We start from the raw sequence: 14,839 nt of genomic DNA on the forward strand, positions 1-14,839 counted from the left end.
CAAGGAGTCGTCCCCATTGTCAGCGCTCATAGCCTGTCGCTAGCGCGAGGGAATCCGTACTCCTCCTGGTCTTCGTCGTCGTCGTCGTCGTTGCTGTTTTTTCTCCTCTTCTTCGCCTGACTTCCGAAAAAACGATGAGGCCCGACGTAATCTCGTCATTCTGCGATTACGGCGACGTATAAGAATAACGCGGGAACGACGTAGCCTATGGTCAACAATGGGAATAACCTTTCGAGGGGCGCCTCGCACCTGTCATTTGGCATGGCAATGAGAGAGAGAGAGAGAAGCTTGCAGTCTTTCTCTCTCTCTCTTTCTCTTTCTCTCTCTCTCTCTCTCTTTCTATCCTTTATTTTTTCCTTCCGTTGCTGTATCCCCTTCTTTCCGTTGGATGTCAAAGAGGAGAGACTAGAACAGTTTCCGTATAAAAGACAAAGAGAGAAAGAAAAAGAGAGAGAGAGAGAGAGAGAGAGAAAGAGACGCCGAATGAAAGAAAGAGAGAAAGAGAGAGAGAGAGAGAGAGGACACTGACACACGAAACGTCAACGGCACTTGCACGCCGCGCACACTAAATAAGCACTATTTATAAAAACACCACTAACTTAGCCACAATTGGCTTATGCACTTTCCAAATTAATCGTAAAAGTATTATCCAATATCTCATGCCCTACCAGATTCTATCTATTATCGTGATATTGTCCCTCTAACGTTAAAGAACGTTACACGAATTATTCTTACTCCTTCTTGCTAGATGCGTGCTTGTGCCCCTTTATGATGGCTTCTGTCGTTCCCGTTGTTCCTAACGAAATACGAAAGTACGAAACGAACGTACAAACCTCCTCGATCGGCTCACGGACAAACGCTACCTAGCTAACTTCCACCAGACGTTCTCGGCGACACGAGAAACATACCGCCACCACAATACCACTACTCACTACTACTACTGCCACCATTACCACCACCAACTGGTGAGTATTTCCCTCCTACCCTTTCCCCCACCTCATCGTCTTCTCCATCACCTCCTTCCTCCTTTACGGTTTACAATCCACTCCTCACAGCTATACATACGTTATGACTACTGGAAAGACGCGGAGTTATACCTTCCCTAGTCCTCCCGTACCCCCTCGTCACCCTTTCCAGCAACCAATCTCTTTACCCCTTCCTTACTCTTATTCTTCGAATCCTTCCAATACTTCCGTACGATTCACTTTGCTAAGACTAATCGTTCTTCTAATCAAACCGTTTTGTTTACTACACAAATATACCGTTATAAATGAAGCAAATAAAATGGAAATAATGAACTTTTAACAAGGGAGCAATCGTGAAAGAAAACCGATACAATCGACCGTACGTACTTACTACGTTCCCGCTATGGCGCCATTTTGTGCCGATGGCAGCGCGCGCACCTACTTTCAACAGAATGGCGGCAACTTCAAAATCAAGATTAATATACTTTCTTTTTTTTTCTATCGACCCCTTTGAATGTGAGAAAAAAAGGAAATAAAAAAGAAAAAAAAAGGACATTAAAAATGGTATACCTGTTTTTATCTCTGCATCGATATTCTTTCTTTCATCCTTTCGTTCATAATCGCTTCTCCTTTGATTAGCCTCACTTTACAATGTCGAAAGAGAGAGAGAGAGAGAGAGAAAGAGAAAAAGAGAGAAAAAGAGAAAAAAGGCTACCACATAAAAAGAGAAAAACGTGTCGTTCATGATGAAATTTACATTACATGCTTGGTATGCGTGTGTATATGTGTGTGCACGTGTGCGCGCGTGCACACGGAATTATTACAAAAAGTTACAACGGGAACGAAGGTATAACAATTAAACGGAATTGCAGTCTTGAATTGTGCGTGATTCTGATTGTTTCTGAACCAAAAAAGAAAAATTAAAAAAAAAAAAAGAAAACACTTAATGATAAATTTTATCATTTTCGTTTACGAAGGAATAATCAATTATTACATAGAATTGGTCGTTCTCGCTACAACGATCTTATAGTTTTTCTTTTTTTTTTTTTAAATAACGTTTAAATAAAGCGTTGAACATGCATTTTGACGATATGATATTTATACAAAAGGTAAGAGAAAGAGAAATGCAGAGGAGAGAAAGAGAAAAAAAGAGAGAGGAGAGAGAGAAAGAGAGAGAGAGAGAAACACAAGGAATGGGAATGATATAGACGCGTACACAAAAAGACAATACGTTAGACGAGAGACGAGAGACTTTTTCACAACATTTAATAAAACGCTATCAACTATGTATGCCTTTTTTTTTTTTTACTCAAATAATCTAAAAGTTACTTACATATGTGCTTATATGTATATTTATATGCCATACGGAAGTGTCACATCCCACATAACGCGTATAAACGACGACGTTTCTCGCTTCTCCTTCTTTATACAGATAACACGTCTTTTTCAATGACGGACTTTTTTCTTTTCTTTTTTTTTTCGATTTTTTCTTTTTTTTTTTTTTTCTTTCTTTCTTTCTTTTAAACGCTCATTCAAAATACACGAATTATATTAATCATTTAGGCACCGATCAATGTGAACAAACATATAAAGAATGAGGGCAGGAATAAAGGAAAATATTCTTAATAGAAGGAGTTTGGGAGTTGACACGTCCACACAATAAGTATGTATAAATTTAATACTAATCCTCATATATCATTGTTTTCTTACGTAGAATTGTTTTGAATTAATTGTGGGTATTAGCGATCAACGTCCCGGGATGCTGAAAAGGTCTGTGTCGGAAAATCTACTGGGTGATTAAGAATACATGTGACATGTGCCGCAAGAAAAAAGAAAAAGAAAAAAGAATAAAAGAAAAAAAGAAAAAGAAAAAAAAACCAGAGAGAAAAAAAATATCACGACAATGTATATATAAATACAGCACGAGTTTCATTACATTTTCTTTTCTCTTTCTGTTTGTATCTTTTCTTTTTGCATGTTTTTTTAACGTTTCAATCATGAAATTGTTTCATACTTGTCGGAGAAGTTAATATTGTTATTCTAAGGCCTTCGTTCTCCATGAGAATTTTTTCTTTTTCCTTTTTTTTTTTGTCCCCTTATTAAATATGAAACGCAAAACAAAAGGATATTGCAATTTCAAATGAAGTACGAGAGAAGAAAATTCGATTTTAGACATCATAAGTTAACGCTTAATTTTTTTTTTTCTTTTTTCTTTTCTTTTTTTTTTTTTTTTTTTTTTTTTTTTCTTTTTTTTTTGCAAACGACGACATGCGCGTGCCGTTTTTTATGTCAGCACCATGCGGCTTTTTCTTCTTGGCGTTATTATTACAAATTGGCCGTTCGTTATTTATTTTCAAACGTTTGTGCTTTTCGTTTAATAAACGTGGACACGGTACAAGGAAAAGATGTATATATCTTCTATTACCGAAGAACAGGTGTAAATCGACGATCGAAAAAAGACCATTTTTCAAATGCGATCTATCTCGATCCCACATATAAAAGTTCCGCGATAATATATCTCTTATAACCTATGACCTTTGTGTGTGTGCAAAACTGCATCATACGCACGAGTATATCACAATCGCTCACGTTGTCGTATTTCGTGTGTAACCGAGAATATGCATATACATTATACGCATATATTTTTTCATACCATTTTTATATAAATTTGTTAAATTCAATTTGTGTGCGGATTTTTTTCTTCTTTCTTTTTCCCTTTTTTTTTTGTTTTGTTTTTTAGTGCGATCGAAAAATATAACAAACGAATAAACAAACAAACAAACGAACAAACAAACGAACAAACAAACAAAATAAGAAATTTATATTAATGCTTTGCATTTGCTTTTCTTATATAATCCAAATGTATCCCTTTCAAAAAGAGACATACGATTTTCATTCTGAGCTACGTTTACAAGTATTTTTATAACGCTAGTTATTACAAACCGCATTTCTAAGCTGATCCCATGTTGTTTCTTGGTCACAACCACGTTGATTACCTACTGTTCACTTTGGTAGCATACTCGCCATTTTTTTCACACATACGCACACATACATACATACATACATACATACATATATACGTGTGTGTATATACACATACATATATATATATACATATATATATTTTTCGTTCTCGTTTTTTTGCTTTCCTTTCTTTCTTTCTATCTTTCTTTCTTTCTTTCTTCCTTTCTTTCTTTTTTTTTTATCTATCTCATTTCTTTTCTTTTCTTTTCTTCTTTTATTATTATTACTTTCTTTTCTTTTTTTTTTTGTTTCTTCTTTTTTTTTTCTTTTTTTTTTTTTTCAAAGGTGTCTACTCTCCACAAAGATTTTCGACGGAGACCTTCCTTTTGAATAATCCTTCGGCGAATTCGCACGACCCCGGATTCTCTAAGCATTCTTCGACATCGTATTTCTTCCGATGTGTCTATCATCCTCTCTCGATCTCGAAGAAGCCTCGGGGAGTTTTAGTGCGAGGTGGGGTGATGTGAGTGGGGGAGGTTTCGATATAAACTATTCAAGAAGGACGTTCCAAGTATTCCATCCCGGGCGGACGCATATGTAGCCGCAATATTTTTTTCTAACGATATCCATGGGACTCATCGTACATCGCCAGTGATTCTTAACGAAAGAATATCGTTCTTTCGAAAAATCACGAACAACAATAAAATCGGATTTATCTAATCGCACAGAAGTAACGGAACTATCAAAGTTCCAACATCCTTCTTCCTCTATCGAGAAAGTTTCTTCGATTGAATCGAAACTCTTCGACGGATTATTAAACTCTTGAGAATTATATATATATATATATATATATATATATATATATATATGTGTATATGTATATATATATAAAATCACCAAGTGCAAATGTCGCAACACACGGGACAAGGACGTGTGTCATATCATATCACCGTTGGACGACACTCATTCGTATTAATGAGGATGATTTGATCTAAGCGGATACCGTCTCCACCATAGATTTTTTAATGATCTCTCCAAAATTTTCATCGCATTCCTCCGTACTTTCCGATTGTTGCTCGTTCGTAGTTTGATCCTTATCTCCTTCTTTATTTGCATTTCCATGATAAGTACCATGCGCTTGCGGCTCTATCTCGCCATAATACGAATACCTACCGGATAGCAATTCCGAGAACGGCTCTAGCTTACCTATCTGCTGAACTCCACCGTTCATCGGCTGCACAGAATTCAAATTTGTATATTGCGATCCGGTCGATTCGTCTTGCGCGAAGTTAGCCTCGTAATTGGAAGAATGTTGCCCAGGATGTACCTGGCAACTGTCCTGCACAGATGTGCCATCTTGCCCATAGACCGCGTAATGCGAGAAACCTGGGCTTCCGGGCACCGGTTGAAATTGCGGCTGAAATTGAACCCTAGACGTGGAAGGAAGATTTGTATAAGCCTGATAATCCTGATAAGCGGTCTGTTGAAAATTCATATTTGCACCTGCTGTTTGGCCCGAAAATGTTTGAAAAGCTTGACTAAATTCGGGATGCAATTTTCTTTGGCCACTCTGCGTACCATCGACCGTGTCTTCGTTCGGATAACAATCGTCTCTTATAGCATAAAGATCTAAACTATCTTCTCGCGTACCAGGTACTTCTGGTTGACAATTCGAACTGCCATTGCCGGCATCATGATTTTCATAGTGTAACGTTGTAAAACCACCACCGGTTATACACGCTTCCGTATTTGAATTGTCTATTAGGGAACCCAAATTGATATCTCGCAATGGTCCGCTTTTGTTATTCTGATTGTCGGTGCCCTCGTGATCAGTTCCTTCTTCTTCGCGTTGCTTCTTCTCTAACTCGAGCCGCATCAACGTGTGTATGAAGTGTGTCCGCACTCGTACCGGATTAAATTCTATCCTACCGGAGCTGTTAGCACAACCGTCCCGGGTACAACCGCAAGGGAAACCGGCACGATCGACCTAAAGTACACGCGAGTAAAAACAAATTAGAAAGATCGAAGAAAAAAAAAAAAAAAAAAAAAAGAAAGGAAGTTAATTATTTGACCTAATTTTTTTCGAAAATTAACGTTTAATCCCATTCACGACGTCCATATAAATGTATATACCTGGCACTTGACGTTCGCTCTGCTGCAAGGACAACTTTCCGGATCGCAATATCCCTTGCATCCACAGCCGCAGTGTTCTCGACTCGCACGGATGTCTCGACATTCGTCCTTCTCGACGGCATCTATCCTACGTACACCGGCCGCACGAAGAAGCGCTCGTCTCTGCCACGTTGGTACAGGCTGTAGAAAGTAATAACTGTCGATGTCGAGCTCCTCGTTGTCGCTGGGTTCTTCGTCGGTATCGTCGCTCGGATCTTCCGAACTCGAAGCAGCCTCCGTTGCGCAATTTGCTGCACGTTCTGAACGTAATTGCGCCAATCTAGCCCGATGCAATCTCCTTTGCTCGGCCGCATGCTCGGAAAGAGAAAATCTCTCGGCGTGCGTATGAGTAGCACTCATGCCTAGAGTACTACCGCCCTGGAGGGAGGGAGGGGAAAAAAAAGAAAGAAAAAAAAAAAAAAAAAAAAAAAAAGAGAGAACAAATTAAATTGACTTTATCGAATCAAATCAAATCTTCGATTTGTAATTGATAAACAAAATTAAAGAATTGCCATTACTTGCGAAGGAACGCAAGTGAAACCTTGCGCTCGAGGAAAATAGTAAACGGTGACGGCATCAAAATGAATGTTTCTTTTCTTTTTTATAGGTTCCTCGGTAGTATTACTTCTTTTAGGACTCGGTTCTCCTTCCATACAATCAGTCAGTCTACGTTTAAGATTGCTTTTCGGAGGATTACGGAACGTCGCTAACGTAGCTTGCGATGCCCCAGGGACACTCGTTTCCGGCACAAAGCTCTCCAATTGGTTCACAGCTAAAGAGAAAAGAAAATAGTTATCGTTAGAAAACATCGCGTTGGTGTATTCGACGAGAAACTTATCGATACTCTTTTCTTCCATTCTGCCGTATGGTAAAATGGCAGCTAGGTGCTCTGGTTGATATTTACACACGATTCGATAGGTACAAAATGCGAGGAAATGTTGATCCTTGTTACGTTGGAGCTTGAAAGGTATTGTGATTATCGTTAGACGAAATGATACGATCTTTTTCTAAACTCATGCGTTTTTTCTACTTTTTGTTTTTTTTTGTTTTCTCCCCGTAAAAAGGTTTCCATGGAACTCAAAGGTCGACGGAAGTGAAAACGATCAATGCTAGTAAATATAGATAACAGTGAAATGGATCGATCGGGTTGGATAAAAGACGAAGAAAACGACGAAGACGATGAAGATGACGACGACGGCGGCCTTGTCGATCGACCAAGATAAGCGGATTTCGCGAACTGATAAGATAAAATCGAAAAATGTATTTGCTCGTATCGAGCAAGATAATATGAAGAAACAAGGGAAGTCTCTCACCTTTTTCCTTGTCGGAAAGAATATCATCCGGTATTCTATCGAGAAAAGACGTCTCGGAATCGCTCTCTGGAGCTGGTGCTGGTCCAGGATCCCCAGGTATTTCGCTTCCAAGGCCAGAATCGCTCCCGTCGGATCTAACCTCGTCCCTTGCACCAGCCGTCAACGCTAAACTCTCCGCGGAATCCTCGGTGAAAGGTTCTGGTTTTTCTGGCTCGAGCCTGGTTATCATCTCGGACGCTATCTCGTCACAGCAGAGAGTCTCATTCTCGGGACAATTATTCGCTGCATCGGCTATGTCTTCTCTTTCGCAGCTGGTATCGCGAATACGAACAATCGGTATGGACGTTGGTATTTCGGAACTGTCGGAACCGGTCTCGGTTTCCGTCTCGGTATCAATCGCTTCCTGGACATCGGCAGAAGCTTCCAGCGTTTCTTCTGGTGAACCTGGTGTTGTCTCGGACGAATCTAAATCAGACGTATCAAGACTTTGCAGACGATCGTCTTCTTCTTCGTTCGGCATAATCGATGACGTCGCTAGAACAACTTCCTCCTCTTCTTCGAGTTTCTCGATCACCACCGCGGCTCCACCACCGCTAGGCACCTCTTCTTTATTATTTGATTTTTGTAAAACGCTACTTCTCCTTGGAACATTTTTTTCAACTCGTGATTCTTCCTTCTCACCGAGCTCCTCATCGGTGATCGTTTTCGTTTTATTTCTTATCGAATAACGTGTGCCTTGATCAAACGCTATTCCATTTGAGTCCAACGAAATTGAATCATTATACTTAGTCACAATGGACACCGTCGAGGAAAATGCCCTTTTCGTTTCCGAACCTACATTTTCAACTTCCTCGTTTAATTCGGCTTGCCTCAAATTGCTTACATCGTTATTTCTCTTCTTAATACAAGACAACACGACTACCGAATGACTATTATCGAGTAGCATCGAATCGCTTTTGTTATTTTCTTCCGTGTATCTATCTTTCGTACTTACAATATTGTTCATGTCTAATCGCTTTTGCAAGGAAGACGAACGAGTACATATTTTTTGCATCGTACTATCAATTTTTGTTCGACAATCTGCCATAGACTCGACTATACTTCTATCAACGCATCCATCAACATTTTCTTTCTCCTTTTTAGCAGCTTCCTTCATGTCTATACGATTTAGCACTACGATCAGTTTACGAGACGACAAAGAACTCTTTAGCATCGTCTCGTACACATTGTCCTTTATAGTTGTACCGTCTTCTCGAGTAATCTTCCTCGGTCTCGTCGCACTAACAACATTGTCTTCGCATTCCTTAAGATCCGTCTTCTTATCTTTGATCTCTTCGTCTACACGATTCAGCATGACAACCAAACGGCGCAGAGAATCTGTACCTTCTTTCTCCGACTTTACGACGTCGGACGTATTGGCTTTGGACTTGTCAACGACTTCGTTGATGTCTTCACAAGGGAGAACTTCATTCTCACGAAACGACATCGAGCAACAGGAATTGTCATCATCATCATCTTCATTATCATTATCATGATCATCATCATTGTCGTCATCATCGTCATCGTCATCATTATCAACATCATCATCTATGTTATCCTTGTTACGATGCAACTTACATTCGACGTTTTCCGTGATTTCGACGCTACTTGTACATTCGTCTTTTTCAATCGTCGCATCAATTTTGTAAATTTTAGACTTTGATCGTGTCTTCGTACTATCGTCATTAGAATCGACAACGAAATCATTAATCATGGATTGCCTATGACGAATCATTCGAGAAACATTAGACGATGATAAATTCTCCGAAGTGACATTATTGACATCTTCGGAAAACAACCGTGAATCCGGCGTCAATGAGATCTCACCTAACGTACGTTCTCGAAGGCTTATCTCAACGGGCGAAAGTCTTTTGACGTCGTTTCTCAACTGATTCGTTTCTTCCTCGGACATCTCCACGCCGATTCTCTTGGCATCCGAGTCGATCGACAGAAAGTCGCTACCGGCTGGTCTTTTTCTTGACAACGACGAAGAAGACGAAGATGAAGACGAAGACGAAGACAAAGATGAGGATGAAGACGAAGGCGAAGATAATGGCGAAGGCGAGGGCAATGGTGATGACGATGACAAAGAACCCGAAAAGACGTCAATAATCGTCTTCGATTGGGTTTCGACATTCTCATCAACTTGCATATGTTCATCATCATCATCATCTTCTTCTTCTTCTTCTTCTTCTTCTTCTTCTTCCAGAAAACATTCGGGAACGAATTTGTCCGAAAGAGTGCAGCTCGATTCGCTGTAAGTCGTTGTTGTTGTTGTTGTTGTTGTTGTTGTTGCTGCTGCTGTTGTTGTTGTTGCTGCTGTTGTTGTACCATCTTCGTTCTTTTCATCAATTTCCTTCTCTTCCTTCTCCGTAATCTTACGCGTTGCTTCTACTAGGCCTGTCTGGATCTCCCGCGTGACCTCCATCTCACAATTCGCGAGATCACAATCAGTCTTCTCGATCATGCTCGAACCACCGGCCGTCTTGGCGGACCCGTGACGTTCCAGGCTTTGATCGAAGACATCCTTTATGTTAGAGAGAGAAAACAAAAAGAAAGAAGAACAAAAACGAATTAATAAATAATCCTTTTAACATGCCGCTAGTTATTTCTTTGAGAGACAGAAATAGAGGGAGAGGGAGAGAGAAAGAAAGAGAAGGAGAGAGATAAAAAATAAAAAAATAAAAATATTCAAGGATATATCTAACGACCATCTTCTTTCTTCTTTATCACGCTATAATGTTCGATCGTCGATTATCGTATCTCCTTGCGCTTTTTTTTTTCTTTTTCTTCCCTTTCTTTCCTTTTTTTTCTTTTTTACTCAATTCTATTCTATTCTATTCTATTCTATTCTATTCTATTCTTTTCTTTTTCTTTTCCTCGAAAATACCATAAATGTTGAAGTAGAAGAGAGAGGAGGATATAGCGAGATCAATAATTCGCGGCGCTGATACTGGCGCACCGCTCGAACAAGGCCAGGAGGATACGGCGGAGGAAAATCAATTTCCACACGTGAGAGAGACAGAGAAAAAGAATACCTTCTTTCTCACACTCTCTCTCTCTCTCTCTCACTCGCGCACTTTTATGTTGCGTCTCTGCCTCCTGTATAGTTCCTTCATATCTCATCGCGATTTTTAATCATAAGTATTATATCCGACATTTTAGCAATTCGATGCATAGACAAAAAGATAGATAAAAAAAAATAAATAAGAGGGAAGGAAGAGAAAATAAAAAGGGAAGGAAGGTGGATGGGTGAAAGAGAAAGAGAGAAAGAGAGAGAGAGAGAGAGAGAGAGAGAGAGAGAGAGAGAGAGAGAGAGAGAGAGAGAGAGAGAGAGAGAGAGAGAGAGAGAGAGAGAGAGAGAGAGAGAGAAAGAAAGCTTATATATAATCGTGACCGGAGATTATTGATTCAAAGCTGGCTTGGGAGGAGAAGGAAGAGAGGAAAAGGGGAGGGGAAGGTTTCTGTCTGCCTGCCTTCGGTTACCATGCGCACCTTGTGTCCCTTATATACCTCCGAGGAACTCGAGCCAGGTGTAAATGGCTGCTGCACGTTGTGCTTATCCTACCACCCCTCTTATTTCCACCCCCTTTTTTCTATTTCCTTATATTTTCCTTCCCTCCTACTACTTTCTCTCCCCAATCTATATTCTTTATCCTCTTGGCCCTTTACTTTCCCATTTTTCGTTACGTTCGTCTAGTTTCGTGCGTCCCCAATTATCAGAATTTGAACAGTAAATCTGATCACGATCGAATCCTATTTCACGTAATTTTATAGAGTGCTTCGTAGCTTCAGCCATTTCCATTCTGATCGCGACTACAATCGTCCTTCAGATCTGTCGTCCGGTCGATGTTTCCGAGCGAGAACGACCAAACTTGAGATTTTAGTGACATGAGAGAGAGAGAGAGAGAGAGAGAGAGAGAGAGAGAAAGAGAGAGATTGATAAAGAGAAAGAGAGATTGATAAAGAGAAAGAGAGAGAGATTGATAAAGAGATTGATAAAGAGAAAGAGAGAAAGAGATTGATAAAGAGAAAGAGAGAAAGAGATTGATAAAGAGAAAGAGAGAGATTGATAAAGAGAAAGAGAGAGATTGATAGAGAAAAAAAGAAAGAGATTGATGGAGAAAAAGAGAGAAGGGGAAACAGAGAAAGATTGAAAAAGATAAAGAAAAAGAGATTAATAAAGAGAGAGATAGAGAGATACAGAGAGGAAAAATACTGAAGGTAACACAAGAAAAGCTTCTCTATCAAAGTGGCCTTGTTTCTTTATATATTTTATGATCGAGAGAATATATAGGAGGCTGTAGAAGGAAAATCGATCGGAAAGAACGAACTAATGAACGTGAAGAATCCACTTATGAGATGTAATAAAAATAAAAAAACAAAAATAAATGTAATAAAATAAAATAAAAAGGAAAAAAAGAACGATCGATCAGGAAACGTCGAAACGACAAGGATAATATTGTCGATGTCAAATGATAATGAAATAACGCGTGATTTCTAGTATACGAGATAGAAATATTATATATGAAAAGATTCGGTGAAGGAGATAATGATGATGATGTTGATGATGACGATGATGATGATGACGATGATAATGGTGATTACGACGATGACGACGATGATGATAACGTAACGCGAGTGTATTTATATATAACGAAGAAAATAAGCGAAGAAAATAAACGAAGAAAATAAGAGAAAAAATGATAGACGATTGTTCATTAAATGGGATGCGAAAGTCTGCGAGAATTAGAAATAAAGAAAATATAGAAGCGCAACGCGATTAGGATTTTTACGCCCGTCGCGTTCGACAGCTCGGAGCAAAGTGAGATGTGGTGCCTCGGCGGCTCGTCGATGATATTGCTGCTCGATGCTCGGCAATGTTCGGTAATGTTCGACTACGTTCACTCGACGACGACGACGACGACGACGACGACGACGACGACAACCACACAAGCTTCTCTCCGCCGCGCTACCAAAGAGTACACGCGTATTTTCCGTTCAAGAACTTCGTATGCGCATGCGCCGATCTCGCTTAAAAAAAAAAAAGAAAAAAAAAAGAAAAAAAAAAAAAAAAAAAAAAGAAAAAAAAAAGAAAAAAAAAGAAAAAAAGAAAAAAGAAAAAAAAAACAGTGGTGCTCGGCCTTCGAAATTTCGAGCATGCCGTTCGTTCGATCGCATGATAGGAGATTTCTTCTTCATAGGATTCTTTTTCTAGTATAGATATCTACATCTCTCTCTCCCCCTTCTCTCTCGCCCCTCTATCACTTTTCTTTTCCTTTCTCTTAAGAAAACCTGATAAAAAAACTAACGTAAAAGAACTTACTTAATTTCCACTATCAAACGACGTAACTTATTTTTACGCGTGCGTTTTTGCACGCAACTTGCAGCAGCACTTCGTAAATAATCAGAGAACACGGATTGAAAATACAAACATAAGTTTTCACGAGCGTGGATCTAAACTAACTAGCATATTTTATATTACTTTTTTAACTAATATAAAATATGCCTTTCTCTTTATTGCGCTCTTCTCATCATATATTTAATATACATCTATACATACATATATATATATATATATGTGTTTATTACAATCCGAGAATATTTTCTGCGACGACCAAACAGAACCAAGTTTCGTAACGTTCTCGTTCATCTTCTGTCACTTATCGCAATTAAATAAGTCATTATTTAAATCAACTTCCATTCGTCTATATTCGTAAATGTTCGGCCAAGATCGCCAACGTAAGTGAGAACCTTACGATGTATCACACGTCGATGTTTGTATTGGTATGTGTATGTGTTGTGTGTGTGTTTGTGTGTGTGCGCGCGCTTGTGTGGATAGTAGGCTTCGTTCCGTAAAACAGTGGTTCTCAATCGATAATCGTAGGAGAAAGTACGCAAATCTTTTTCACTCGATTCTTCTTGTAATTTGAAATTCATTCGTTGATTATTAACATATTGAAAGGTCAATCCGAAGATTTATAACTTAGAAGCGTAGATAGAATTATGTATTCAAAAAAACAAGTAATAAAAAAAAAATAACAGAAAGAAATAAATCCTCTAACACATTCATAATTAACATCTCAATATTATAGTATAGCACATTCTAGATTTCACATTTAATGAGTTAAAAAAAAAAAAAAAAAAAAAAAAGTATCTTTCGACATGTATACGTTCAATCGAAGCACGAAATTAATGTCGAAATAATGATATAAAAGTTCTATCTGCTGAATATAATTAAAAGCGATAAAAAAAAAAAAAAATTTCAATGAAAATTACAAACGGAAAAAACGATTGTTTCGATCGAAGAAAGAAAAACTATCATAGCAAATTCATCATTACTAAACGGTAATAATACTTTCACAAAACTCATACCGAGAGATTCAGGAAAAGAAAGTTACATAGATGGGGCTGCCTACGGAATTGGCGCGGAATCGCCAACGAGTCTCTTCTTTTTTTTACCGTACTTTTTTCGAACGACCCTCTTTGCTTTCTTTCTCTCCTCTTCGCTCCTCTACTCTCTTCGCCATTCCTCTTTACCCCGTTCCCATGTCTATATTTTTCTTTCTCTTTGAGGTATCTACACACACACGCACACACACATACACACACTCATACACACATACACACACACATACACACACATACACCAATAGCTGGAGCACACCACCAAGCACTATTCTCTCACAAACAGTTCGACGGACGAAAAGAACGTAGCGCTTGCGCAACTCCGCACGGTGACTGCCCGTAATTATTGTTGCACCGCGAATCTTGCATCCTTTTAGCTACGTTCCTTTAGTCCTCGAAGAAAACCACCACCCACCCATCCCCGATAACATCTTCGACAATTCTACGAAGAAGTACATATATCCATCTATGTAACTTTATTAAAAAAACTCTCAACTCTACGAAATCTTTTTGCAATACGATTACGATAATCATAATGTTAAAAAAAAGAGAGAGAGAGAGAGAGAGAGAGAGAGAAAGAAAGAAAACATAAAACGACTTTATGCCAAAATGTATTTGAATTTTTTATCTATTTTCTTTCTTTCTTTCTTTCTTTCTTTCTTTTTTTCAAAATTAAAGAGAGCGAAAATGAAAGGAAAATATGTTGGGAGATAAAAAATATTGCGTGTAACTAGGATGAGATAGAAAAAAGAAAAATAATAATAATAAAACAAACGAGCAAGAAAGAGGGGGGAAGGAAGAGAAAGAGAGAGAGAGAGAGAGAGAGAGAGAGATCAAAGGGGTTTTACGACACTGGCAGACGGTGCGATATTGCTTCGTCGTGCTTTCTGCTTTCTGGAAAAGGTCCTAGACACGCTTCTCTCTCTCTCTCTCTCTCTCTCTCTCTCTCTCTCTCTCTCTCTCTCTCTCTCTCTCCCC

The 14,839-nt window shown here is 38.8% G+C and overlaps 2 protein-coding genes across 2 annotated transcripts in view; both read right to left on the reverse strand.

Moving 5' to 3' along the window:
* The window catches only part of Rgl (Ral guanine nucleotide dissociation stimulator-like), a 33,761-nt gene extending 33,616 nt beyond the window's left edge, over positions 1-145 (reverse strand). Inside the window, exon 1 of the mRNA XM_035884318.2 lies at positions 1-145. Coding sequence (XP_035740211.1) covers positions 1-30 — 30 coding nt within the window. The 5' untranslated portion in view covers positions 31-145.
* Positions 63-14,839, reverse strand: part of Axud1 (AXIN1 up-regulated 1) — a 27,999-nt gene continuing 13,222 nt past the window's right edge. Inside the window, exons 3-7 of the mRNA XM_085659039.1 lie at positions 7,415-9,980; positions 6,620-6,873; positions 6,063-6,479; positions 530-5,916; positions 63-405 (exon numbers count right to left, since the gene is read on the reverse strand). Coding sequence (XP_085515165.1) covers positions 4,921-5,916; positions 6,063-6,479; positions 6,620-6,873; positions 7,415-9,920 — 4,173 coding nt within the window. The 5' untranslated portion in view covers positions 9,921-9,980 and the 3' untranslated portion in view covers positions 63-405; positions 530-4,920. The remainder of the gene's footprint in view (positions 406-529; positions 5,917-6,062; positions 6,480-6,619; positions 6,874-7,414; positions 9,981-14,839) is intronic.

The sequence above is a fragment of the Vespa mandarinia genome, chromosome 8 (genome assembly GCF_050613455.1).
Source record: "Vespa mandarinia isolate Hongniang chromosome 8, ASM5061345v1, whole genome shotgun sequence".
In the NCBI taxonomy this organism is placed as follows: Eukaryota; Metazoa; Arthropoda; class Insecta; order Hymenoptera; family Vespidae; genus Vespa; species Vespa mandarinia.